This window comes from Amphiprion ocellaris, chromosome 11 (assembly GCF_022539595.1).
Source record: "Amphiprion ocellaris isolate individual 3 ecotype Okinawa chromosome 11, ASM2253959v1, whole genome shotgun sequence".
Taxonomy (NCBI): domain Eukaryota; kingdom Metazoa; phylum Chordata; class Actinopteri; family Pomacentridae; genus Amphiprion; species Amphiprion ocellaris.
Genome location: NC_072776.1, coordinates 6,311,777 through 6,337,529, shown reverse-complemented (window position 1 = coordinate 6,337,529; position 25,753 = coordinate 6,311,777). Strand labels below are relative to the sequence as shown.

At 38.5% G+C, this 25,753-nt stretch overlaps 1 protein-coding gene across 1 annotated transcript; it reads right to left on the bottom strand.

Moving 5' to 3' along the window:
- Window positions 1-2,736: 2,736 nt before the first annotated feature.
- LOC129350043 (cholecystokinin receptor type A-like) lies at window positions 2,737-25,285 on the bottom strand. The gene is made up of 3 exons (XM_055015323.1): window positions 18,201-25,285; window positions 6,543-6,794; window positions 2,737-2,807 (listed from the first exon to the last, which is right to left on the bottom strand). Exons 1-3 carry the CDS (start codon window positions 18,349-18,351, stop codon window positions 2,737-2,739), a joined length of 474 nt encoding a protein of 157 aa, XP_054871298.1. The 5' UTR covers window positions 18,352-25,285.
- Window positions 25,286-25,753: the final 468 nt, after the last annotated feature.

Genomic DNA, 25,753 nt, shown 5'->3' with positions numbered 1-25,753 from the left:
CATGAATTAGAGATCCTGGGTCAGTAGTATCACAGTCAAGTCAGACAGACACTGAGTGCTAAAACACACACACACCACACACACACACACACACACACACACACACACACACACACACACACACACACACACACACACACACACACAAACCATAAATCCTCAGTTCCTACACACAGGGTTGCCTAACATAACCCTAAAGCCTGTTCCATCTTAAGTCTAAACAAAGCGCATGGAAACACCGTCTGTTCTTTCAATCTGCCCTAGTGTTTCCATAAAAACCACTCGATAGACATAAAGTGTGAGAGCACTAAAAACAGGCTCCAGGTCCAAACATGGAAGTAAATTAGATGTTTCAGTGTGGCGTCCCTTGTTGAAAATACACAGAGACACACACCCTTCAGACACAGACACGGTTCATCTAAAGTTTATTTGATACAATACAGCACATTATCCAGACGGCCAGCGCCGGGAGAGTTTTAAAAAAACGCGTGACCTGACAGCAAATTTTATGATAAGTTGCATTTTATGCGCCATTGTGAGCCGCATTACCCTGAAAAGGTAACTAATGATGTTCAGTAAATTAAAGAAGTACCGCTATTTTAGAGCTGAATTTAAAGTTACAACAGCATCAAACTGTTTTATTACCCGGCGTATTAAGAAAAGACCAACTTTTAAGGAATATGCTCAAACTGAACAGATTTATTTGTCACAGCATAGCATTTTTATCATTACAGGATTGGTTGAATAGTATCACACCGACAGGAAAGAGATGTAGCCGAACACTGTTTATGTCTATTAGCATATCTTTGGTTTGGATGCGCTCACTAATCTCATTTTGTTCAATTATTGATTTTGTGCTTTTTAATCTGTTAATGAGATGCACTGAGCAGCAAATGGGTTTATAGGACTTTCGTAGGAGGCATGTTGTAGAACGCTGTGTGATCACTATTCATTGATGGCCAAAAACATTCCTCCACTTTTCAAAAATAATATTGAATTATATGAAGTGAATCCAATTTCTAACTGAACCAAGACTGACGTGACATTGGCATTGTGCAAGATGTCATGGATGTTGGGAGCTAAACATCAACATTCCCTGATTACACATCAGTCTGTTGATAGCTAAATTAACCTTCATTGTATACAGTGTCTTTCCAGAGTGTCAGTGGCATCTAAGATAGATTTTATTTCTGTAAGCCCCATACTTTTTAACACTCTCGTACCCCAAAACCCACCAGCAGCTTTGACAGGCATATTTCTAAAGTAATTACCAGGATTACAGAAATTGTTCAACAGCCAGGAAACTGTTGGAATATCAACTTTCCAATGGTCTTTGAACTACTACTTATCTGTGATGTACCTTTCCATTGGAAAACTTAAAGTCTAAACTCATGATGTAGCTTCAAAGTCACATTGGAAAAAAGCAAATGTCTCATTTACAAAACTGCAAAAAACAATAAAACACTCTAAGCACAACCATGAAGCTACTAATGACCTCAGCCATGACCAACAGTCACACGATTAAAATTTCAGAGGAATTTGTGACTGAACTAGGTTTGACCTGCAGGCTGTGTTTGTGCAGAGCAAACAGGAGACAAGTCTGGAAACAAATTAAAAACATAGGTATTAAGTACAGATAGCATGTAGAGTGGTCATTTTGTTGTCCAGTATTGGCAGCACCTGTCATCAACTTGGAAAAATATTGTACATGTTGATCCAGTTTGTTGGTATATATAAAATATACAGTAAATTGCAGTGAATATAGCTAAAATTTGACAGATACAAAAAATACCAACAAAAACCGCTTTGGGTCAGAAAGGTAATTTTGTACATAGAATATGGATACTTAAAATTTATCACCACCTGCCGTATGCTCGAAAATGGTGGAATCTTAGATATAAATAAAGCCAATAAAAGTTAGTTATTTTTTCTAACAACATGATGCCTTATTATGGTAGAATGAGAACAGTTGTGATACAATAGGCTGAGACTAAACTTTCTAAAGAAGAAGTGCACAATTACTGTAGTAGGGATGTATTAGAAACTAGAAAATAAAAAGAATAAAAATAAATACATATTTCCACTTATGCATGCATATATGTATACCAAGGTAAGAGTGAGGACCATAGGGACACAATATATACATCATTCCATAAAAAAGGGGAAGAATATTTGGTGAGGATGGTGGCTGATGATGGTTACTGTAGCAAGCATTAGATAAATGCAGGTGTAACTAACATTTAACTAATTTTACTTGCATTGTGCTTCTTGTGTACTGTTATTTATATCACAGATCCAGGGAAATTAAGGCAAATTCAATGCGTTGTCATCCTTTAAGTACCATTTGGCGCACAGAGGCTTTTCCTTTTTCCCTTCATTTTATAATGAGAAAACCAAATTGTTCCATTTTTTCCTCATTGTAACATCAAACCAAGCAGATTTCTTTTCATCATGGTCGCAGGTCAACACTGTAATCCTGCACATTATACTTAAAGTGTGTTAAAGTTACTAGGTTACCTGACTGACACCCAAACACTCACCAGGTCTGGTTCTGCAGTAGCGAGGGGCCACTTGTGGCGACACTGGTGACCTGTGCTGTTGTCTGGGACGCTGAAAAGACTCCAGGTGACTGATGATGGGATAGGGGGATCATGATGATGAAGGCCAGCACCCAGGTAGCAGCGAGTCACCCGATAGGCATGGAACGGGTCTGCTCACACCCGCGACTTCAAGGGGTTACAGATGGCACTGGTAGCGCTCATTTGCTATGGCAACCAGGCTAAATGTGGAGATGCTCACTGATATGCCTGTAGGAAAAACAAAACAGATTATTTGAAGTAAGTAAACACGCGTTGCATTGTCTGTCCTCAGATATCATTTACTTTCATGAATGAAAAGTTATTACCGCTTGGTGATGAGAGTTTGTTGATGTGCAAGTAATTTCTGCAATCATAACAAACCACAGTGTTCTGTGGAGATGTGATTGCAAACGAATACAAGTGTGAGGTGGGGACGGTTATCTGAATCTTGTGGTAGAGGAAATCATGTTGGCCTGGGCCTCTGATGTGATCTGCCATCTCCTTACTGACAGGGCAAGACGGGAAATTACTCTTTACCTCTGTTATCCATGGCCTCAGCCAGGATACAGACGGTGTGTGCTGTCTCTACTGAGGAGAAGCTTTAGAGTGGACTCCAATGAAGCAAATCACAATCAGCCCACAGCCTCTCCCTGGGGTTTGTCCACATTTCCAACATGCATCCAGGTGATGGGTTTTCTTCATTCTCAGGTGCTGCACTTTACTTAATCCACCTTCAATTCTCAGTGGTTTCCCTTTACTGGGCAGCTCAGCGTTCATTCATTTTATTATTGCATATATTTATCGCTGAGTATAGAAGTAGAATGAAAACATTTCATCATCTCTATTTCTTCCAGGAATCTGACTTGATTTTAAATGATGATTCTATTTTCTCATGCAACTTCAGTTCACTTTTGTCTCTCTCTTTGTGTGCGTGAGTTGTAAATAAGAAGTGGAAAGTAATAAAGTTTCATTAAACCATCACTTAAATTAAGTAATGCACTACCTGTACAGACTGAAATAGGAAGTGAAACTTAATGTGCCTCCATCAGTCTAGTTCTGTGAACGTTATTGCCTTAATCAATAATGATACACATAATATATCTTATAATATTAACATTTTGAAACTACCATTCCTGTATAAGGGATACGTATACTTTTGATTATTAAAGTACATCTTGCAGGTTAAAGGTAGAAAATTAATAGAGGACCTTTGTAGGATTTTTATGTTATAGCCACCTGCATTTTTTATTAAAAGAACAAGTTTGTTTTTTACAGAATGTGTCTTCACTTTTTGCCAAATGTCTGTGTGTATATATGATGCTATGCAATGCTAATCTAAGCAAATGCTAATTGTTGCTTGAGTTTTACCATACAGACAGACAATGCTATCAGTCCTCCCATCTAACTGGTATCAAGAATGGCAAAAAGCATAATTCTCTAATGTCAGGACGATCCTTTAATTAAAATGTCTATATAATGACTTCTCTTTAATTTTGGCAAGTAAAAAAAAACAACAGAAAAACCATTCAAAACTGGCCCTGCATGAAATTACTACAAAATGAACACAAACTAAAAGTCTACAGAAAACGCAATACTTTGGTTGACAGATGCAGTAGATGAGTCACTTCTTGATATTGATACGCGCAGCAACAAGGAGGAGAATTCATTACACAGTCATGAATACCTCCTTGATGTGGTGAACTAGGAAAATTACCACCTAGTTGCTTAACAAGAATACTAAAGGCTCTAACACATAAAGCTCCCACAATTGGGGAAAGATAATGAAAATGGTCTCTGGATGTAAAGCCATTCAATAGTAATCTGTCCCTTTTGTAATGTGATGGATAGCAGGTCAGTGGATTTGTTAAACTGTCAACTAAGTAAAATGAAGCAATGCAGGAGATGCATCTGAACAGTGGAAAATAATGGACGGTAAAGTACCATGATGTGGTTTTCTTTGGATGCAAGTCAATCGATTCTCAAGGCAATATGGGATTAGCCTGATAATCGGCCTGAGATGTAATTGGTTCTCTCTCTTCCGTTCAAAATAGCAGGTTGATGCTACATCAGCCAGCAAGGTGATAAAAGAGGGTTTTTGTTTTTTAAAATGTTTCAAAATAATACTTCCTAAGAGGATAGTTTCTGACTAAACCCCTCCATAGTGACTCACTTAAATTTTTAAAAAGAAAAATGACATCTATATAAGAACATTTTATCTTTACTAGCTGTTGGTAAATGTCTTCTTTTATGTAACTTTTGCTTCCATGAGTGATGAGGCAAACAGAAATGCTGCTTAAAACTCATTACTGGAGAAAATGGTCTATCAAGCCGTGATATCAATATTTGATTAGTAGCGCTAGTGGTTATTTTAATTACTGATTAATCATTTCTAACACCAAATGACAAAAGGTGTGAAAGATGGCCTTGTCAGTTTCTCAGAGCTCAAGCTGCAAAACAAAAATCTTTGCATTTTACAATAACATAAATGTCATATTAAGGCTCTTAGTATATATGCTAATTTACCAGTTCGTTGCCTGGCATCTTGTGTGGCCTTGCAGTTAAAAATATAACATGCAGGGTAGACATCAGTGTAAATGATAGTATTTCATGGGAGAAATATGATGTATTTCCATAGAGGATGAGTCACTGCTATATTTATGCCAAAATGACAGTTCAATTTCTTTCACGAGTTTCCAAAGGTCTCTGTCAGTCATCTACGTAAAAGAGCTGCGTCACATTCCCTGTAGTTTGCAGGTGTACAAGTGGGGTTTGATCATTTTACGTCAAGCGCCGCAAGCTTGAACTTTAACAATATTCTCTCAAAATTGGATGTCTTCTCATTCAGTATCTTGGCTGTAATTCCCATCAGTAGATGTCCTTCTAACCTCCATCAAAAAGCGACTGACCTCCCACCCACGAGTGCTCACCCCGAAGCATTGAGGGATGACTGAGCTGCTTAAAATTTAGTTTGATCACGTAAAAATGACATTTTACAGCAGATTCAGCTGAAAGAGCTTCTGCTATAAGGTAAAGGTTACTGGAAAAAGATTATTACTCACATTGTAAAGAAGATACAGTTTTAGATGCATTCTGTCTATGGAAGGTTTAACAGCAGCCTTAACGACAGGTACGTAGAGCAGTATTAGGCTATATATACACTACTGTTCAAAAGTTTGGGGTCACCCAGGCATTTTCATGTTTTCCATGACAACTCACACTTTTATTCATGTGCTAACACAATTTCACAAGGGTTTTCTAACCATCAGTTAGCCTTTTAACACCATTAGCTAACACAATGTAGCATTAGAACACAGGAGTGATGGTTGCTGGAAATGTTCCTCTGTACCTCTATGTAGATATTCCATTAAAAATCAGCCATTTCCAGCTAGAATAGTCATTTATCACATTAACAATGTCTAAACTGGATTTCTGATTAATTTAATGTTATCTTCATTGGGAAAAAAAACCCTTTATACATTGTAGATTAATACTGAAGACATCAAAAATATAAAATAATACATATGGAATCATGTTGTACACATAAAAGTGTTAAGCTTCAGTATTAATCTCTAATGTAGAAAATAATATAAATAAATAAAAAGCATTGAATGAGAAGGTGTGTACAAACTTTTAACTGGGAGTGTATATAGACATTATTGAAACTGTAGATTTTTTATTTTAACCCTCAGTCGCACATATGGATATTAATGTTATCTTTAAATGATATTAATCCTCTCTTGCCAATGTGTTGACCAGCAAATACAAACTGCTGACGTCATATTCAACATTCTGAAATTCTTAAAATGTAAAAAAGTAGTGTCCACGTAGATCATTTATGACCCGTATTTGTTAGTTAATATATAGAAAAACCCTAAATCTTTACTCTAGCCACTATTTTTATCCACCAGATTTTATATTTTCTAGTCTTCTCGTCACTTCAATCACCACACCATCTTCTCTCACCCATGAGGTAGGACACTATCTTGCACATGGCAGCTCCAAAGATGAAGTCCTTGAGGATGCTTGGGATGAGGGTGAAGGGCATGCAGAAGATGGCCATCATCAGGTCGCTGACGGCCAGCGACAGCAGGAAGGTGTTGGTCACGGTGCGCATGCGCTTGTTGACCGTAAGCACCACGATGATCAGCAGGTTCCCGAAAACGCTCAAGAAAAAGATGAGGCAGTAGAGCAGGATCCGCAACGTGTGGCCTTCATCTGGTACAGAAAACAAAGGCAGGAGTGGAGGGGATATTAGAGAGTGAATGACTTTGAACATATTAATGAGTTTGACACATTGATCGGTATAATATAGCTTTTGTTAGTTATCCCAGCAGTCCTCATCCCTGTAGTGGTGTTTATAGCTACATGACTCCCCAAAGCTGCATTATTCTGTGCATGTGTGTTTAGTACCCAAGTTATGCATGTCCTTGCATTGATGAGAAGAATTAAAAAGCAACAACATTTCTTTATATGCTACAGCAAAAGCAGGAAAATCAATGCCATGTTGTTGCTCCTGAAGATGACACAAAGCTCTTTATTATTCTGATTATCTTAGATTAGCATAAACAGTGATGTTCTGTTGATAAAATGTCAGTTACATCAGCTGCTTATGAAAGACAACATGTCACAGCCACAATAAAGACGCTAGCAGAGGAGACTCAGAGTAATGTCAGTAGTGTCAGAGTAATTAGGGCCTGAAAAGGCACTGGTGACTAACAACCTTTTGATGGCTGCAGATAAAGGCATGCGTTCAATCCTTGTACTTCTGACCTTAGCACAGCTTTTGGCATGATTGATCACAACATCTTGGTAGATTGATTGAGACATTTGGTGGGAATATACGTTATGGCTTTCCATTATATTTGTATCTGTTAAATATGAGTTTTTTTTGTGTCTTTGTTGACAAATATGTGTCTTTAAGAATATTAAGTATACAAATATTAAGCTTTAAGTATGGTGTATCACAGGGGTCGATTTTGGGACCAATTTTAAGTACTTTTAATGTGCTTCTCCTTGGATATATTATTCAATTGCAGTCTGTCCTTTACATTTTTATGCACATGATGCATATAAACACCTACCTGTTTTATCCTCTGACCCTGAGGTCTCTTAATGAGTACCTTTGTGATGTCTAAAACTGGATTTTTAAAAAAAATTGCCAGCTGAACTCAGACAAAACAACAGAAGTGTCTTCGCTTTCCAAAAATGTCCTTTCTTCCCAGCTCTACAACTTCAGTTGGTCCCCACAAAGATAGACATAAGTATTGGCGCCTCCTCTCGTATAATTTTCAGTGAATTGCAGATATAACATTACCAAGATAATACTAATGGATTTACAGACACAGACGGATTCCTAATGTGGATTTGTTAAAATCTTCCACTAATTCACCACTGTCTATGACAGCTGCAGACAAATGGCCAACAAATCTCTTCCCCTTTAGCTGGTGAACATCTGGCTAGAACACACAGAAATAAGCATGAAATGAAATGCTCTAAAAGCCTGGAGACTTGACAAATAAAATGCCTCCATTATTGTACAGCACACAGAAACACAACAGTAAAACCACTTACAAACAGGTGAAGTCATTAACATTCATTCATGTTCATTTCATTTCAGTCCAATGTTCTGCTGGGAATCCTGACATACTCACCAAAACATGGTTGTGTACAATTGCTGAATGAACATGACAAAGATCCCAAAGGGTTGACCTAGCCTTCCAACTCCCCAAATCCTAATCTGACTGAGCATTTGTGAGATGTGCCAGGACAAGTCCAATCTATGGAGCCCCCAACCCACAACACACAGAGCAATCCACTGCCAATGTTTCAGTACAGGAGAATACCTCCAGACATCTTGCATCTATGCCCCCAAAGGGTCAGATCTGTTTTGGCAGCACGAGGCTGACCAACACATTCTGGGGTACACAAGAAAGTTTGTTATCCAGATGCGTTTTTTTTGGGGGGGGGGGGGGTCACCAGCTATGAATTTAATATTAGATGACAAAGAAACAAGCGTTAATAAGATAACATGACAGTGTTACTCATTGTAGTATCTCCTAATAATTTTATTTTTCATAATTTGTGCAAGTCAGTTTAATTTTATGATGTATTGAGGCTGCAGGGGCTCAGAAACACATTTAATTTAGCAATAGTAAAGTTAATCAGTTTCTCATAACTTTTAGCTGCTACAAAGACAGCTAGTTACAGTTAATGACTATTCAGTCCTTCAGTGCCATGTGTACCAGTCCCTCTGCTGAGTAAGACATGTGGGTGCCAATATTTTACATTCTTCAAGGTCCTAAATAAAAACGCTCTATTGCGAAACCCACTGCAGCCTAAAGCATGCCTGTGCCCTCAGCCATTAGCGGCTTCACTGGATCATATCCTGTAAAGTCCATGTTATCTGCTTTCTCTCTTATCTACACCTCAGCCCCCTGCTTAGACACAACACTCTTTTAACAGGCTACCTACTGTGTCTGTATCCTGGGGATTAGAGTATCCAAGTGTGCCACATCTGCAGGACACAAGTAGCATCACACACACGAGGCCGAACTTCACTGACACAGTAAATGCACGAGCAAGCAAACACACTGAAGCTGGAAACTCCTAAAGATATACCACCAGTGTTTCCTTAAGGTGAATTATATTAAACAAGATCTGCAAATACACAGCAAAAAGATCTGTTCTCTTTAAATCATCAATCACAATGTTTACCTTCTCTCTCGTTATTCTTGTCATTTCTTGTCACTCACTGGGGCTATTTCCACAATGTGTCTTCATCTTCAGACGTCGCTCCTTGATCTTTACCCGTTTCCATCTCAGGAGTCTTTTGCAGTTTGCCCTCCTTCCTTCAATACTCTGTGCATTTCCTCTCCTTCTGCTCTCAATTACAAGTAGAAAGCTTTTTTTAAAAAAGAAATAAACAATAAGCCAGACGAGTCAGTCATCAAGAGCCTCAAGGTTATGAGGCTCATTTCCGTTTTTCTGTGTGCAACTTGAGAAATTAAGAATAACTTGTGTTTGAGCTCTGTCTATCTGAATGCTGTAAGGAATCACTGAGGGATGCTGGCTAGCTGTTCCATACGCTTCAAGGATCACACATCACTGAATCTCAAAATCCATTGATCCATTTTGATCTGCTTATCTGGGGTTCATTCCTGGTGGCAGCATGCTAAGCAGGCTTTTCCCTCTCTGTAGTGATGCTTTCCGGTTTCTTCTGGGGGATTCCAAAGTCAAAGGAGATATGCGATCTCTCCAGTGAGTTCTCCAAAGGAAGGCACCCAGGAGGCATCTTAATCAGACACTAAAACGGCTTCAGCTGATTCCTCTTGGTCCTGAGGAACAGAAATTCTACTCTGAGCTCTCCCTGGATGTCTTAGCCCAGCCACCCTACGAAGAAACCCCTATTTCTGTCGCTTCTATATATGATCCCCCACTACCCAAAACCCGTGACTATAGGTGAGGACTGCAACATAGATTGATTAGTTAATTGAGAGCTTTGCCTTCCAGCTCAGCTCCCTTTTCGCCAACAATAGTCCAGTGCAACGCCACCAATCCATCTGTCCATCTAAGATCCTAAGATACGTAAACTCTTTTGCTTGGGGCAGCAACTCAAGCGGAAGCAATCCACTGATTTAAAGCAGAGAACCATGGCCTCAAACTTGGAGATGCTGACTCTCATCCTACATGCTTCATACTACAAACTTCCCCTATGAAGCTGAAGCTCTAATGAAACCAATAGAAGCCCTCCAGGTAAGAAGGTTTGGGAATCTCAGAGTTTCCTCTTTGCTTTGACCCTCAACACCTTAAATGTAATGAAAAATTCAGACTAATATAGTTGTATTTCCCCCTGCCTGTATCACAACTATTTAAAGTAATCCTGAACTTAACTCATATTGAGTTACCAGAATCCACCTGGAACATAAATACTTGTATTCTGCACATCTGACTGGGGCACATAATCCAACCACTTATTATCTGCCTGCTTATCGGAATGCAGCATTAAAATACATCCGTAAAATCTACTACCCAAAAGCTGGCAGAAAGTTAAAGAGGTACAGTAAAGGCATCGTTTGACATCTCTAAGTTTATATGAAAATATACTGCATGTAGTTTACAGATAAAAGCTGATATGCCACCAGATTGATTGAGTGTTATTGTGTCCCCTGAGGCCCTTTGAGATGTTTTTGTATCAGCTGGAGGCTTAGCAATGGATTTAAGCTCAGCATGGTCAATAAAAGTCAGCAAGTCAGTTAGTCTTTTGCTGTCTCTCGCTCATCTCTCTCTCTCTCTCTAGATCACAAACACGTACACATCCAGCGACATGTGGCTTCACCATCTGTCTCACAAACTCCTATGCAAATAAAAAGCAGTAAGCTCTAGCATGCTGGGTGTTCTGCTGACAGAACATCAGGGGTTTTTCCACCAGACCAGGCCTGCAAATGGCAGAGGCTAAAATTGTTTAATTTTGTGCTTACGTGCGCATGCGGGTGCAAATGCATCTGCATAATGAAAATGCACAGACACATGATTGGCAAAAGAGAGAAAGCAACACTCTCCTTTATTACTGCCCCTCTCTCTCTCTCTCTGCCCCCTAATGAAATATGTTACACTGGCTTCTGCCTAATCGAAGCCAATTAGCTTTTCTGCGTGCTCACTGATAACTCCCTCAGCACATTTGCCAGTTCCTCAGGCCAGAATTTCCAATAGTTGTTCCTCTGCTCATCTGTCTAGCATGGAGGCACTCGTATTATTCACCTGGCTCAACAATGCTCCGCCTGTACTCACTGCCCAACGTGCAGCACAGACTAATAACTCTGTTATACAAAGACAGCACTCTAATACGGTGGTTTTCTGCTCCACAGGTTCTCTGGACTGATTCATTCCTTTGAATGAAACAACAGAGTTATAACTATAAGAACTTTTTTCACGCATTTGGGGGTAGAGGAAGCTGTGAGAGATCATTGTGACCAACGCTGATGCATCACATTTTAACTTCGTAAACTTTAAGTCAGTTTCACCACCTGTAGATTTATTTTCTTACTTTGTACATTAAAAGAATTAATCATTCAAGAACAGTTTAGACTATCAGGATCTTATATCATTTCATATGATAATACTTATGCATTGTTATATTAACTTTTATATTAAAAATAATTTAAAAAATAAAACTTGTGTATGTTTTACTTGTATCTCATCAAAGACTTTTGATAGTGGACTTAATTTTTCATAATTGTGTTATGTAGGTTGTCCAGATTCTTTGCAGGGGTTTAAACTGTCTTGTCTTCTATGTAAAATTTCAAAGCTTCAGTTCCGCCTTTTCTTGTCATATAATATTAATATATCATTGCATAGATATGTTACGTATGAATGATTGCATTGCATAGATATCAATATATCTAGATATCAGTATATATATACAGTGACTCGTTCATGACTAATTCAAACCAGACTAATATGTGTGGAGATGGACGCAGACCTGAATGCAGGTGATTAACCCTCCTGTTGTCCTGATAAACAGGAATAAAATCTTTTGCCGTTGTATACGTTTATGTACACAAGGTCTATTTGGCCCTAAAATTCCAAAATGAAGGGAAAAAATTATGGTAATGGGTTGGACTGAAATAAGACTAAAGGTGTAACGGGTTTGATTGACAATTTATTTTATGTGCTTTAAATTACAGTCAAACCAGGTGGGGTTATTTTTGACCCCAGAGGACAATAGGTGGATGGCAACTGGGAAGATATTATGAGGGTTAAATTCAATGAAATTCATAATTTTTTTTCTCCACAAGCAGCTAGCATTAGAAAAACGTTCTCAGTGCATCTTTTAGCAGAATGCAGCTGACACAGGTGCTTCTTTGTTTCAGCACTATCGTGTCTTCATCAGAAACCCCTGATATTAGTCTGTTTGCACAATCAAAGGCTGTGAATTGCGCAGTATGCGCCAGACCCCCTCTTTCGCACTCTGAAAAGCAACTAGTGCTGCTGGAAAGGTCAACTCATGCAGTTTTGTTAGATATGTAAATATGATATATTTCAAAAGCAAATCAGCCAAGAAGGAGTGATGTGAATATGGACACAAGTGTATCTGTCAGGCACCCCTAAATCCTGCACACTGGTCCTTTAAAGCATTTAGGGTGTTCTATTAGCAGAAATGGAATTACAGTTTCATTGGTGTATAATCGACTACAACTATAAATCTTTGTGTTTTCCTTCTCTTAACTAATAAGTCTAATATATCTACAAAGGGTGCAGGGCTTCTTCCAAATGTTTTGCTAGTTGCTAAAAACTACTAAAAATCACACACACTGATCCTTTAAATTGACATTGTGAACTTAAAGTAAACAGTTGCTTATTTACACATCCAACAGTTCCAGATCAACATTATCAATCATTTCAAGTTTTCTTAGATAAAAACTTTTACTTTTTTTTTTTTTTGTCTCCACTAACTCTAGAAGGAAATGTCTGACTCCTAAATGCTCCGGTGTTGTTTGTTCACCGGCTTGTCACTAACGCCGTCTGTCTGCTGTTTGGTGTTGAGCAAACAGTGCAACGTGGGTTTTAGAGCTTTTTCATTAAACAGCTGCCTGCTGCTGAGCCACGGGTGTTGAACCAAAACGGCAAAGTTTCAGACTGGGCAACTAAACAATGAGTGGAAACAGCTACAGATTCCAGAAATAGGTTGCTTTATAACCAAAAGCATCTCAGTCATTTCACGTGTTGCTATTATAATAAAATTGCTAATTGTAGAGGCAAATATCTGGATTTTACAAAAGCAACTAGTGGCTACTTTAACAAAAACATGGATGGAAAGATAGTGAATGGAAATATTAAATAACACATCTGTTCAGACAAGGTTTAGAGATGCTATGATTAACATTATTTTTCGTGCAAATGGATGAAATAATTACATGTAATGTGAAAGAGGTTGCATGTGAGAAAGAACCCACAGAGAATCATCACTTTTCTTCTCACCTCGAAGGTTCAGTTTCCTCATTTGCATCTCTTCTAGAGCCATCAGGAAACAGCTTTTAGTTTAAAACATCTAATGAACCCACTGGACACTTCCTGCCATCACCAAATGGCAGGCAGACAGAAGTTAAAGAGCAACACTTAACAAAAATCAGCGTAATCACTGAGAAACAAGTGAGGACCAAATTACAAATTAGCTCATAGTGAGCAGTTTCAAAGTATTATTAAGAGATGGAGAGATTGTCATAAGCTGCTGTGGGATTCTTTTGAAAATATTCAAATTATTAACTCACTCTGAAGTAGCTAAACCTCACTGGATATGTTCTAAATCCCTGTATAGATAGCATAGGATTATTTTTGATATGATGAATGACTATAGGGGGCTTGAGCTCTAGATTTTTCAAAAACTCACTTGTTGATGACATTTCTAAGCAATACACTGTATGCTTCAGCAAAGTAAACCAGCAGGGTGTAAAGTCTTTTCTGATCATTTCTCCTCTACATCTTCTTCGGTTTATTGTTGCCAAAATCGGTGCATCCCTCAAGTCATATGATCACTAATCTTGTGTGCCTTCAGGATTTGTTTTAAACTATTCTTTTAAACTGTGATGAGGCTTATCCTATCAGTTGCTGAGCAGCTGGCACAGGGGCAACCCACAAGGATAATTCTTAATCACCCCTGACTTTTTGGTCTCATATCCTCACTGCTACTCTGCAAGTGAGTTGCGGAATGGAACCGCAGTTATTCTGCTGCAGGACACTGAAACCAGTGTCTATTTGGCAAACATGTGTTTGTACTCAGCTCCAGCTATTGTTTGGAGCACTGTTTTCAGTTTAAAGAGCCAGATGACAGAAGGGAAGCCCTGAAGCACAACCACAGTCTGACCACTGACTCTGGCACACAGTCCGATCTCTGTGTACAGACACCGGAGAGCATGTCAGCAGGTTGCTGGATAAAATGACATTGCTGCAACTTCTGCAGGGTTTGCAATTCTCTGAAATAGGCCTACATGTACTGTTTTAACTTGCACGCAGTTTATATCTTATTAGGGTTCATTACCTGCACATATCCCAGTATTGTAAGGGCATTTGGTTAAATCACAAAATGTTTTGCTATTGATTCTCTTGTGTATGCAGAACAAACACACAAATGCAAACTGCAATAAAACTTTTCCATCTCCTGCATCACATTGTATCTGACACATCATTACTCCACCAAGGAGGTGTATGTGATGATTGGCATTGGTTTGTCTGTCTGTCTGTCTGTCTGTCTGTCTGTCTGTCTGTCTGTCTGTCTGTCTGTCTGTCTGTCTGTCTGTCTGTCTGTCTGTCTGTCTGTCTGTCTGTTAGCAACATTACTCAAAAACGGACATGGATATGGATGAAATTTTCAGGGAAGGTCAGAAATGACACAAGGACCACCTCATTAGATTTTGGCAGTGATGCGGCTTATAGTCTGGATCCACGGATTTGTTAAAGATTTCTGTATCATTGTGAGATAGTGGTACAGAGTCACTGTAACTATGAAAAAGAGTGAACACTACATCAGCTGCCTGCTGACAATCACGATTGTGATCCTACTACAAATCCACTGTTGCAGAATTATTGGGACTTCTCCATCGGAAATGATACAAGGAGCAGTTGATTAAATTGTGGGTATGTTTCCGAGTCCCATCAATTCCCGCCGCCTGCTACATATTTAGGTCACGCGATGTGGTATCCGTACATAACACACACCTGTGCTCAGAGCAAGGTCATTTTGTTTGTGGGTACATCTATATTAAATGGCCACATTCTACGGTGCCGTGATTTCTGCCACAAATTTTTTCAAGATTTCAGCCGTGGGAAATGAGACAATGTCTGAGCAGCCTTGGCGGAGTACTGTGCTCTCTGAGTACTGTGCTGCTCTTGTTACTATTATGTTAGAAGCAATTTTAGTGCTGGGGAAAGACTCGCAAACAGATTCCTCATTAACAAAGACATTGCAAGTGAAAAGTTAACTCTAGTGACAGTCTGTTAATAAATATGACGTCAGTTTGTGAATGAATAAATGATAAGGGTGCATATTCACCCATGAATATTTAAGATTTCATCTGTTTGTCTCATTCAGTGGCTACACAAAACTTTGTAATGATTATGAATGAACCTGACACCCCCACCCGCCCTCTAATACATATGCATTGTTTTCCATCCCAGTTGGTGCCTCCTGTGTCTCCACCTACCCGAGCAAAGCCGGCTCTGCTCCTGTAAGACCTAGGTATTGGTAAATGTCACAGCTAGTGGCTAATCCAGCACGGTAAATGTCATCTAAGCCCTGTCACTAAGCCAACAGCACCCCACAACAGCTGATGGAGGCAGCGAACGGAACCGCTCTCTGTTGGCTGACAGACTGCAACAAGCAATGCGCGCCAGAATACAAAACATGTTTGTCGCTTGGCCCACAGTGCAGGCATGTATTAAACACCTCAGCTCTCAACGGGCAGAGTGAGATAAGATGGAGATGGAGAAATACGCACGATTACAAAGAGCGCTGAGAGGAGCGATGAGAGAGTAATGGGAAATGAAAAGAAGAAAGGTCTGGGGGTTTTTGGCTTTTTTATTTCTCTATTAGATGCATTTTTTTGGGAATAAACTGCTTTTTGAAAACAGATTGAAAAAGCTGCTGTGCTCCTGGCAGTGATTGATAAGCCCTGTTATTCTGTTTGTCATCACTGTTCTCTCCAAAGTAGTGACCCCCAGCTGCTGTATGACGCATTACACCAAAATCAACCAGTAGGTGAAATATGAAGCTTTTATTCACTGTTTTAATGTTTACTAAATCAACTGTTTCTAGAACAGTAACCACAGCATGACAAGTTCTCTTTAAAGCCACTAAAGTCGACAGCAGGGTGTTAAACTGTGTGCCCTGTAGGTTTTTGTTCCAAATCGGAAACAACGCCTAAACTGCATTTAGTGTGAAAACATTTCCAGAGGTGTGGTTGGACAATTTGTTTCCTCCCAGAGCTGGGGATGGTTTTCCCGAATATTCAGATGCATTTGCTCCCAGTATCCATGGGGAAATTCTCACTAAACAGTGATTGACATATTTTACAGATGTGCCAGTAACACACTGGATGCATTTTGAAGAAGTCTACTGCGGTGACTTTGTGTTGCACTTCCATTAAAATTTGCATAAAATGACCCAATGCATATTACATTCTCTTTTTCACACACTGTATTGCAGTTTTCACTTTGGCACATCTCTATTTTATCCTCACTTGGCTCCTGTGGTGCTTGCATTCTCTTTAGCTTGCTATTCTTGTGAGACCAGGGCAGAATTCTTGTACGCAAAAGCCTTCTTGGCAAACATGAGTCAGAGTTCCTCTCCTGATTAGAAAGAAACGTCATCCAGAGAGGAAGAAATCATTTGAGAAATCCCTGCAAACTTAAGTCTGTGGCACATGCTTTGATGTTCCTGGTTGGCAGAAAAAAATGAGTGTAGCCCAGTGGGAATGAGTCTGACACAACTCAATCTGCCCCATAATCACAGAGACACTGTGATGGACAGAGAGAGGATATGAGGGAACGTGGCGGAGAAGTAATCAATTTTGTGAGTGACGGAGTGAGTAATAATGGTGACAGCGGCTGCATAGAGTCAGATGTCACCGTTTATGCTCTTTAGATTATGATCTCAAATGGGTGTGAAGTCAAGTTAGAGGATTCGGTGAGAACATAGAAGGGAAATAAAAGCCTGACTGGGAAGAAGTCACACAAAATAACTTGCTGCTCGCCCAATGTGAGGCACCATGGTGTGGTCAGATGTGTTCTCAGTGGGTTTGTAATTTGTAGTGTGCTGATTTAGCTCAGTATAATCACTATACTTATGCCTAGTTGCTCCATGTAACTTATTACTGGCAGGTGTAGAGTAAGTCAGGTAACGATGGGAGTGACTGAGGGGGGAGGAGCTCAGGATTTATTACAGTGTGTGTGGCAAGTGTTAAAAAAACTCTTAAAGGTGTTTAATCTCTGCAGTCTTTCACACACGTAGCACACACACCTCAACACGTGGAAACACTAGCAAACAGCTCTTAAGTGATGAAGTCGGGTGGAAATAGCAAGTGCTGATTGATAATGTAGCAGGTGGGACTGAGAGGAAATTGCAAAAGCGATGACGCACTTTAATGCCTTATTTACGAGCTCAAGTCAAGTGAAGTTATTAATAATCACCCTAAATCATAAATTACCTGGCTCAGCATATGGTAACAGCTCCAGCGAAATAAGATAGTAAAGCTTCTTCTGCCCTCACAGAGATAAGGAACCAAATTTAGCTGTTTAACTCTTAGTTTGTCAACAAAATAGTAACTTATCCACATTTATCCCCAAATGCAACGTGATTTTTAAGTTGCAAGCAACAAGTTACACAAACCGATCTCTTATCTGTAGCTATTTCAGAAAGCTGCAAACCAAAAATAACCAGTTTTTCTTCCTCTGAACTAAGAATTTCGACATCAGCAACACTTTCAGCCCAAAATACCTGAATAAACCGACATTAAACTGAATTTGGGCTTTTATTTTTGCACCTATTAAACGCCACGATGCTTCACTGAAAACAGAAACGCAGAAATAAAGTGTGATTTTGGTTATAAAGTGATGTGTGTGTTCGCTCACCTCTCCGCCCCACACGCTGAGGAATGAAGACTGTGGACGCGTTGCCGCAAGCGATGCTGGAAGTCTCCAAGCTCCCGTTAGCGGCTCCATCAGCCTGCGCTCCGACGCACTCAGGGTTGAGAGATGTCTCATTTTGCGCATAGAGATCCATAGTTTTTTTTTAACTTAATGTTTGTAATGTGAGCTAATGTGGTCTAATGTCGCAAAAAGTTCAAATAAACCTGTCAATTTCTGCCTGAGCCTCTGAAGTAGTGAAATAACTGGACTCTGCATCCACAGTCCATCACACTTGCTGAATGAGGCTGTCGCTTCCCAACTTGCAAAACGAGAGAAAAAAACGCAGTTTACGTTTTCCTTTCGTTTGTTTCACGATTTTAAGTTACTCTAAGTGGTTCACACTTGGCATCATGCGTTAATCAAGGTTTGGTGCGCGCCAGGAGAGACAAGGTGCGCTGCGCACTGCTGCGCTTTTCCTGAATAAACCGCATGAAGAGCGCGACTGAGTGCAGAGAACAGAGGACTAATGTCATATGGGGTGTGTGGTTTATGTGTGTGAGAGAGAGAGAGAGATAGAGAGGGGTGGACTATTTGTGGTCTTCACCTGGCACATTAATGCGTAAATCATTAATAAAATATAAATATATTACTTGTACCACACGTATTTTTACGCACAGATTTGCCTCTTCAATTACAATTTCTCACAAGACAGCTTAATTGTTTTTATCTCGATTTTAAAAAAGGAAGAAGCTAAATAAACCACAAAATGAATAAAAAAGATTAGTAATCTTTCACCGTCATAATGAACAGGACGCAGCACTGCGCCGATTTATTGGTTTTCTGAGACAGCCACCACTATCTGCCACATATTTTTTTTATCACATCTAAGTCCCAGTAATCCTGTCATATCTACAAAAGTGACGGGTCTAACACGCTTATATGTCTCTTCCATTCTACACAATGGGATTTAATGCAAAAACCGTGGGGTGATTTAAAAGACTGAGAGAGAACAGAAGGGGGGAAAAACAGAATCCACAGTGTCCAGGCATTACGATTATGTTGCTGTCATCAGTTCTATTTGTTTGTAACACTGGTTTGGATCCTGACAGTGCGGCTTGCCAATTTAATTAGAGGCAGGAACGTTTCCAGCTTATTTAAGCACTGAAGATCTGATGCCCCTTAAGTGTGACTAAAAGCCACTGTGGCGGTTTTAGGGGCGCACCGCCGCCATCGTGTGGCGTGTGAGTCCACATCCTCAGAGGAGGGTCAGTATGATGTTACAGAGCGCTGTGGTGGTGAATCACAGTCTGGTCTGTACATTTTACTGCATAAACATACAGTGTGAATCACAGTTGGTCTGATAAGGTCCTCCTCCTTTTTATATCTTTCTTGCCTTCATCAAAGTCATCATTTTTATCCAACCCCTCTGCATCTTTAAGAAACTAATTAGATCTCATGATATTAAAAATGTTTTGTAATGGTTTTTCTAAAAAAAAATTTGCCATGCTGTCTGCCATCATTTGATTATTCACTTAACTGCTCATTCAGACAAAAAAAACAACTAAAAAAAATACGGATGATTTAGAGCATCAGTTTCCCAACAGCAGTCAAAGCTGGTTGCTTTTAGCCAGTTCAGATGAAGTCAATCCCCTAAATAGCCTTAAATGAACTCAACCTTAAGTGGATGTTAGAGAAATCTTGTAACAATGATTTGCTTTTGGGAAGGAACAAACACAAATGTCCTAATGTTAGGTTCAGAAATCACTCACAGGGGTCATTTTGGAAGGAAATTACCTCTTTTGACCTTTAGGGGACTCTTGAAGTGAAGTATTCTAAAGAGCCTGTGCTTCTTGTGGTCTACAACCATCAAGATATTTAAACCCCTCAGCACTGGTAGTACAACTAATGACTCAGTAAAGCCTGTCCTTCAGCCAGTGCTGCTAGAAATAAATGTAAACTTGCTTTAATCTCTCTAGATTCTTGTATAATCTAAATGAATGCAGCAGTGATAAATGTCATTGTGCTTTGTGTTGCAGAGGTACATATTAAAACTATTGTAACTGTTGCTCAGAAGCAGGAAACCCCCACTAAGTTAATTGTTATAGTCTATATTTGATGAGGTTGTAAACAAAAATTCACGCAGAACCTGTTTTTTTCCAATTCTGATTAAATTTTGTCTTAAAATGTTTAAAATGCTTCATTATGCTGAATGATACTGTTTTTGCAGATGTGCTATCAAAGGCTGAAGAGTCTTCTGATGATAAAAAGTTCCTTCCTGTCATCATCAGTAATTTCATCAAGGCTTAATGTTTAAACCAGATTGTCCATCTCCATCGTCATGCTGCACTGAGCTGGGGATGAGCTAACAGGCCTGTGTGGTGCCTCAGGTCTGGACAGGTAACATGCTTGTCTTTCCTCAAAGGAAATGGAGAGACCGTCTCCTCTGTGTCACCTGTACATTTGGGAGGTTAAAATGTCACTGCTCTCTGAGGCTTGCTATTGCTGTAGAGATTGTGAAGCATCTGGCTTCCCTCTGAACACTCAAATGACTGCCAGAAGAGGCAAAAAAGGGGGGGGACCATTATTTCAAGCAGCCCATCTCTAATTTTTCTCCCGGTCTAATTAGTTGGCTCGGCAGGTCATGTGCAGAGCCACTTAGCCCAGATAAACAAGCCATGTGAGGATGCCAATCAAGATGAAGAGAGCGACTAGTGCTCCCCGTCGAGTGTAGTAATCGCAAACTGGCATGACGTGTTGATTACTGATGCTCCACTGCTGATGAAGACAGGTTGGAGATAATCGCTTCAGGGGTGGCACTTTAAAGCTCACGTCTGCATCCTCTGCTGCGACAACATGTGCATACTTTGCTGCCGTTTCTGTAAACACCACTGAGACTCTGTCCCGGATCAAATAAACAACTGTAGCTGCAGCAGATTCATCAATGCGGGCAGTCAGCATCACGGAAAGACATTAATGTCTTCTTTTTCCCTGTTCTGGCAAACACAAGGTGATGGCTGAAGGTAATGGATAGGGAACGCATCAGTGCTAAGCCGAGCTGAAGAGGATTTCTGTCTCCTTCCACTCATCTCTCCTCTGGTTGTGGTTCCGGGACCCCTGGGATCGATTGTTCAAACATGGCTCCGGGCCATAGTGAGTGTGTGGATGCAGGCTTGGAGATATGTGTGTGTTTTAATGGGAAAGCAGCAACCCATCAGCAGTGATAAGTGCCTGGTCTGGGGGTACATACACTTCTATCTGGTATCTGAGTGTTTGGGCCGGTGTGGTACATTTACTGGAGAGAATAATGTCAAAGTACAGAGTCAGATGCAAATTATGTACTTTTGGTGTGCATGTGACACTTCTAGTTAGTTTACAGATGAAGATTTTACATTAACATGTTATTATAAAACTCAGTTCAAAGCTAAATCTGTTGTTCCGTTCATTGCACAAGAGGTCAGAGGTAATAAATATACACGGATCAATATATAATTAAGGGACTTTTGAAGTCTATGGGATATATCTTGCATACATTTTTATTTAAAGTTTAAAAAAAATGAAGGTTTTTATGTTTATTATGATCATGTCTTTACAAATTCCATAATTATTTATTATGGAAACAATCACTTATGAATAGCAAATGACTGGGTGTCACTAAAATGTCAACTAAATAACTGTCCAAATTAAATAACAACCACCTTCTAATTAGCTAAACAATAATAAAATGAGCTTAATCCAAAATTGTTTTGATTGTGTTCTATTTATCAAGTTGAGATAATCATGCCAGATATTTATTTTTTGGCAATATATCAAATTTTATATGGAAAATAAATTGTATTTGTGTCTGAGAAATAATTTCAACCAAGTTCCCCATTACAAAAACACCTCTCCAGGAAGTGTGCTAATTCCAGATCACATGACCTGCTCCACATGATGTCATTTCCTCCTGAAGAAAAGACTGGCAAGACTCCAAGGCTTTCTGAGTTATTTAACATAAAGTAGTGTGTGAGTCAAGATTTATCTCATGTCAATAGATTTACTACAATATCTTCATAAATAACTTTCAATTTCAATTTAATCAATTGTATATATAATATTTAGAAGAATCTTTCTCTAAAAATGTCATGTGGTGTTTGGTTATAGGTGGCCATGTTGATTTTAGGCCTGAAAACAGCAAAAACGTCAACTATGATACCGGTCAAGTATGTTACAAAAATCCCACAATTATATATTGACTCATACATTTATCTTAAAGGTAAGTGCTGCACACTAATATTTAATGAGATGGATTTTGTATTTGTATTTGTATTGTTTGTGTCATCAATTCTATATCTACAGCAAAAGCTGGGGTTGATGTGATATACTTTTCTGCAAACCGTTGAAGGGCAGTAATGGATGCCCATACATCTTTCCACCAACAGTTATGCATATCTGTCGATATACATTAGTGCCGGTGGCGGTAATGTGCTGTAAAAGGTAGCAGTGTGCCAAAAAAAGGAGGAAAAAAAGTAGTGGGGGCAACTAATGCAAGTTCAAAGCATCGACTAAAAGGATTTGCAAGTGGAGATGGTTGTCAGCTCTCACAGACGATTTAGGAAAGTTGTGAAATGTAAATGTGTAATCATGCAGGAACCTGTATGTTAAATAGAGGTTCCTTTAAGGAAAGTTAGAAGGTGCTACAGGGTGAGGTATTTGGATGTGTGTAGAGGTAGCAAAGCCACTTTGGAAAGAAAATGTCAACTATTCTTATTATTACGGTCAGTAAAAGTGTCAGAAAAAAAGTGTGTGTGGAAATATTGAGGCATTATTCTGTAAACATAAATTTAATGTAGCGCTTTGCATAGATGGTGCCAAGTCTGGCTGCTATTTGGGTATTTTTTACCATTTTTTATCAATTTATTATATGTTTTTTTTTTTTTTTAACCAAATGTTTTTTACTGTAAAGAAGCAAAAAACATATAAATGTCTTCTTAATTGTTGCGGCATACAAAAATAAAATAGTATTAATATAATGTAGTAGGAGTAGTATTTTTTAATGTACTTTAAAATTGTACAGATGCAGTCCCTTAATATATATGTACTTTGCTACTTGTCAAACACTTTTACTACACTGTATATTTCACTGCAAGAGATTTTGTTGAATTACAGTAAATACTAGTAGTACAGAAAATTACTGCCAACCACAACTGCTAGCGTTTTACTGTATTTTTACTGCATTAAAATTGTAATTTACTTACACAATAAAATTCTGTAAATCGATTAAAGCATTCTACAATTATGTTTGCTGTTTAATATTGTAACAAAACTTTTCAATAACATATTGCTTTTATATCGTGTTGCCACTGTAAACAATATTACCTTCTAACTGTGGTTTAGTGTCTCTTTTTTGTTGTTTTTTTTCTGCTTTGTTGGTTTGCATTGTTTTGTATCTCATTTTTTTCATTTAGTGTCTCATATTTTGCTTTGTTTGTGTTCTTGTGTCTTGTTTCTGTGGTTTTGTGTCTGGTTTTCTCGTTTTGTGTCTCATTTGTGTCGTGTCTTCTTTGTATTATTTTGTGTCTTGTTTATGTCATTTTGTGCTGTTATATGCCTAATTTTGTGTGGTTTCGTCTGTTTTTTTTTTATCATTTGTGTCTCATTTGTCATTCTGCATTTTTTTGCGTTTTGTATTTGTAATATTTTGTCTTGTTTGTGTATCATTGGTATTGTGTCTTGTTTGTATTGTTTTGTGTCTTGCTTGTGTCATTTTGTTCCTAATTTGTCTTTAGTGTCTTGTTTATGTTGTTTTATGTGTTCTCATTGTTTTGTCCCTTTTCTGTTATTTTGCATCTTGTTTTTGTCATGTTGTGTCTCGTGTTTCTTTTGTGTTTTGATTGTGTTGTTTGTGTCTTTTTTGTTATTTTGTGTCTTCAGTCACTTTGTGTCAATTTTTTTGTTCATTTCATAGCCTCAGTCACACTTGTTAGCTCCCAAAAAAAAAAAAAAGCATCAGCTTTCACAGTCTATAATCATATTTTGGAAAAACGGAACGTTACTGCTAGAATTTGGCTGTATTTTTACAGTAATTTGTTCTAGCGTTCAGAAACTACAATTGTAGTTGCACTTTACATCCAAGCCTGTCAACACTCAGTTAAGATACGTAGTGAAGACTTGGAGGGGGTTAAAAGTTGCAGCCCAGACAGCAGACAATCCTTCGATTATGGATGCTGCTGCAAAAAAGCTACAAATTCCATAATGTGGGATGCTTCACATCCATCTTCTTCTTCATCAACCCAGCAGCATAGAAGATCAATACGATCACCACAGTTTAGAGGTGAACAAACAAGATGAATGAGACGAGTTCAGTTCTCACTAAATGTGAAATATGGTTATAATCTCATCTTCTGTTCCTGACATAATGGCCAGAAACGGCTGTTTGCAGAACATTCTGTCGCAGTGAAGCTGGTTTTTAACCTTCTTAATATGAAAATTTTGTAACAATTACAATATTCATGTTAAGTTTTGTGAGTTCACAGTCACCTTTGACCTTTGATCACTAAAATCCAGCCCTCCTCAACTCCAAGTGAATGATTTTGTGGCAAATTTTAAGAAATTCACTCAAGGTGTTCTTATGTATATATATATAAAAAAAAAAAAATCACATTCACAAGAATGGGACAGACAGGCAGACAACCAAAAACATAAAGTCCCTGGCCATGGCTGCTGTTGGTGCTGAGACCTAAAAAAGCTTTTACTTTTCTAGCTATATTAGTTTGACAGCAAAAGGTATTCAAGTAAAATTTCACATGTAAATGAGATAAGGCGTTAAGTATTGAATCACAAGAGTGCCATAATAGAAGATGAATCTGATTTTTAAAAAAGGAAATAAATGTGTAAATATAAAGATGAATAAATAAAAAATTTATTAATTAATTAAAAATATGGAAATATAAAGGTACATTTTGTCCTTTTGTTTTTTTCATTTTGTCAGTGCTTTTTCCTTTTTGCCTTTGCTATTACTTGATGTTCTTAATGGATAGTTAAGTGCCACTCTTGCTGCATCTTCATAATTTGAATATTTCAGGAAACATCTTGATAAAAGAAGATTATTTGGAGCTTTAAAAAAAAAACAAACTTCAGAAGAGTTTTTTCACTGAAACACATTGGTTTTTGTAGGTGTGTTCTTATCTTAGTCACATCTTTCTTGCAACTTGTCTACTCAATGTTAAAATAAATCTGTTAATTAAAAAAAAGGAGAACAACTGGTCCTGACTGAGTGCAAGAAAATGCATCATAGTCTTCACAGAAAGGGTGAGGGAAGAAAGATAAAATCAGAATTGAAATGGAAAAAAAATGACAGTTCAGTTATTAAACTGAGCCATTCAGCAGCAAATTCTCCCTCTAGACATCAGCACAGTAATGAATTAACTTTACAGTTTGAAGATTTATTTTTGCTTCGCTTTGGGGTTTTCACCTTTGTCCCATCCTGGGGACACAATGAGCCTTTTATAACCAGTGGACTCTCCCATAGTTACAGACCACAGCAACCATAAACCCGGAGGACTAATCTACACCCAAGA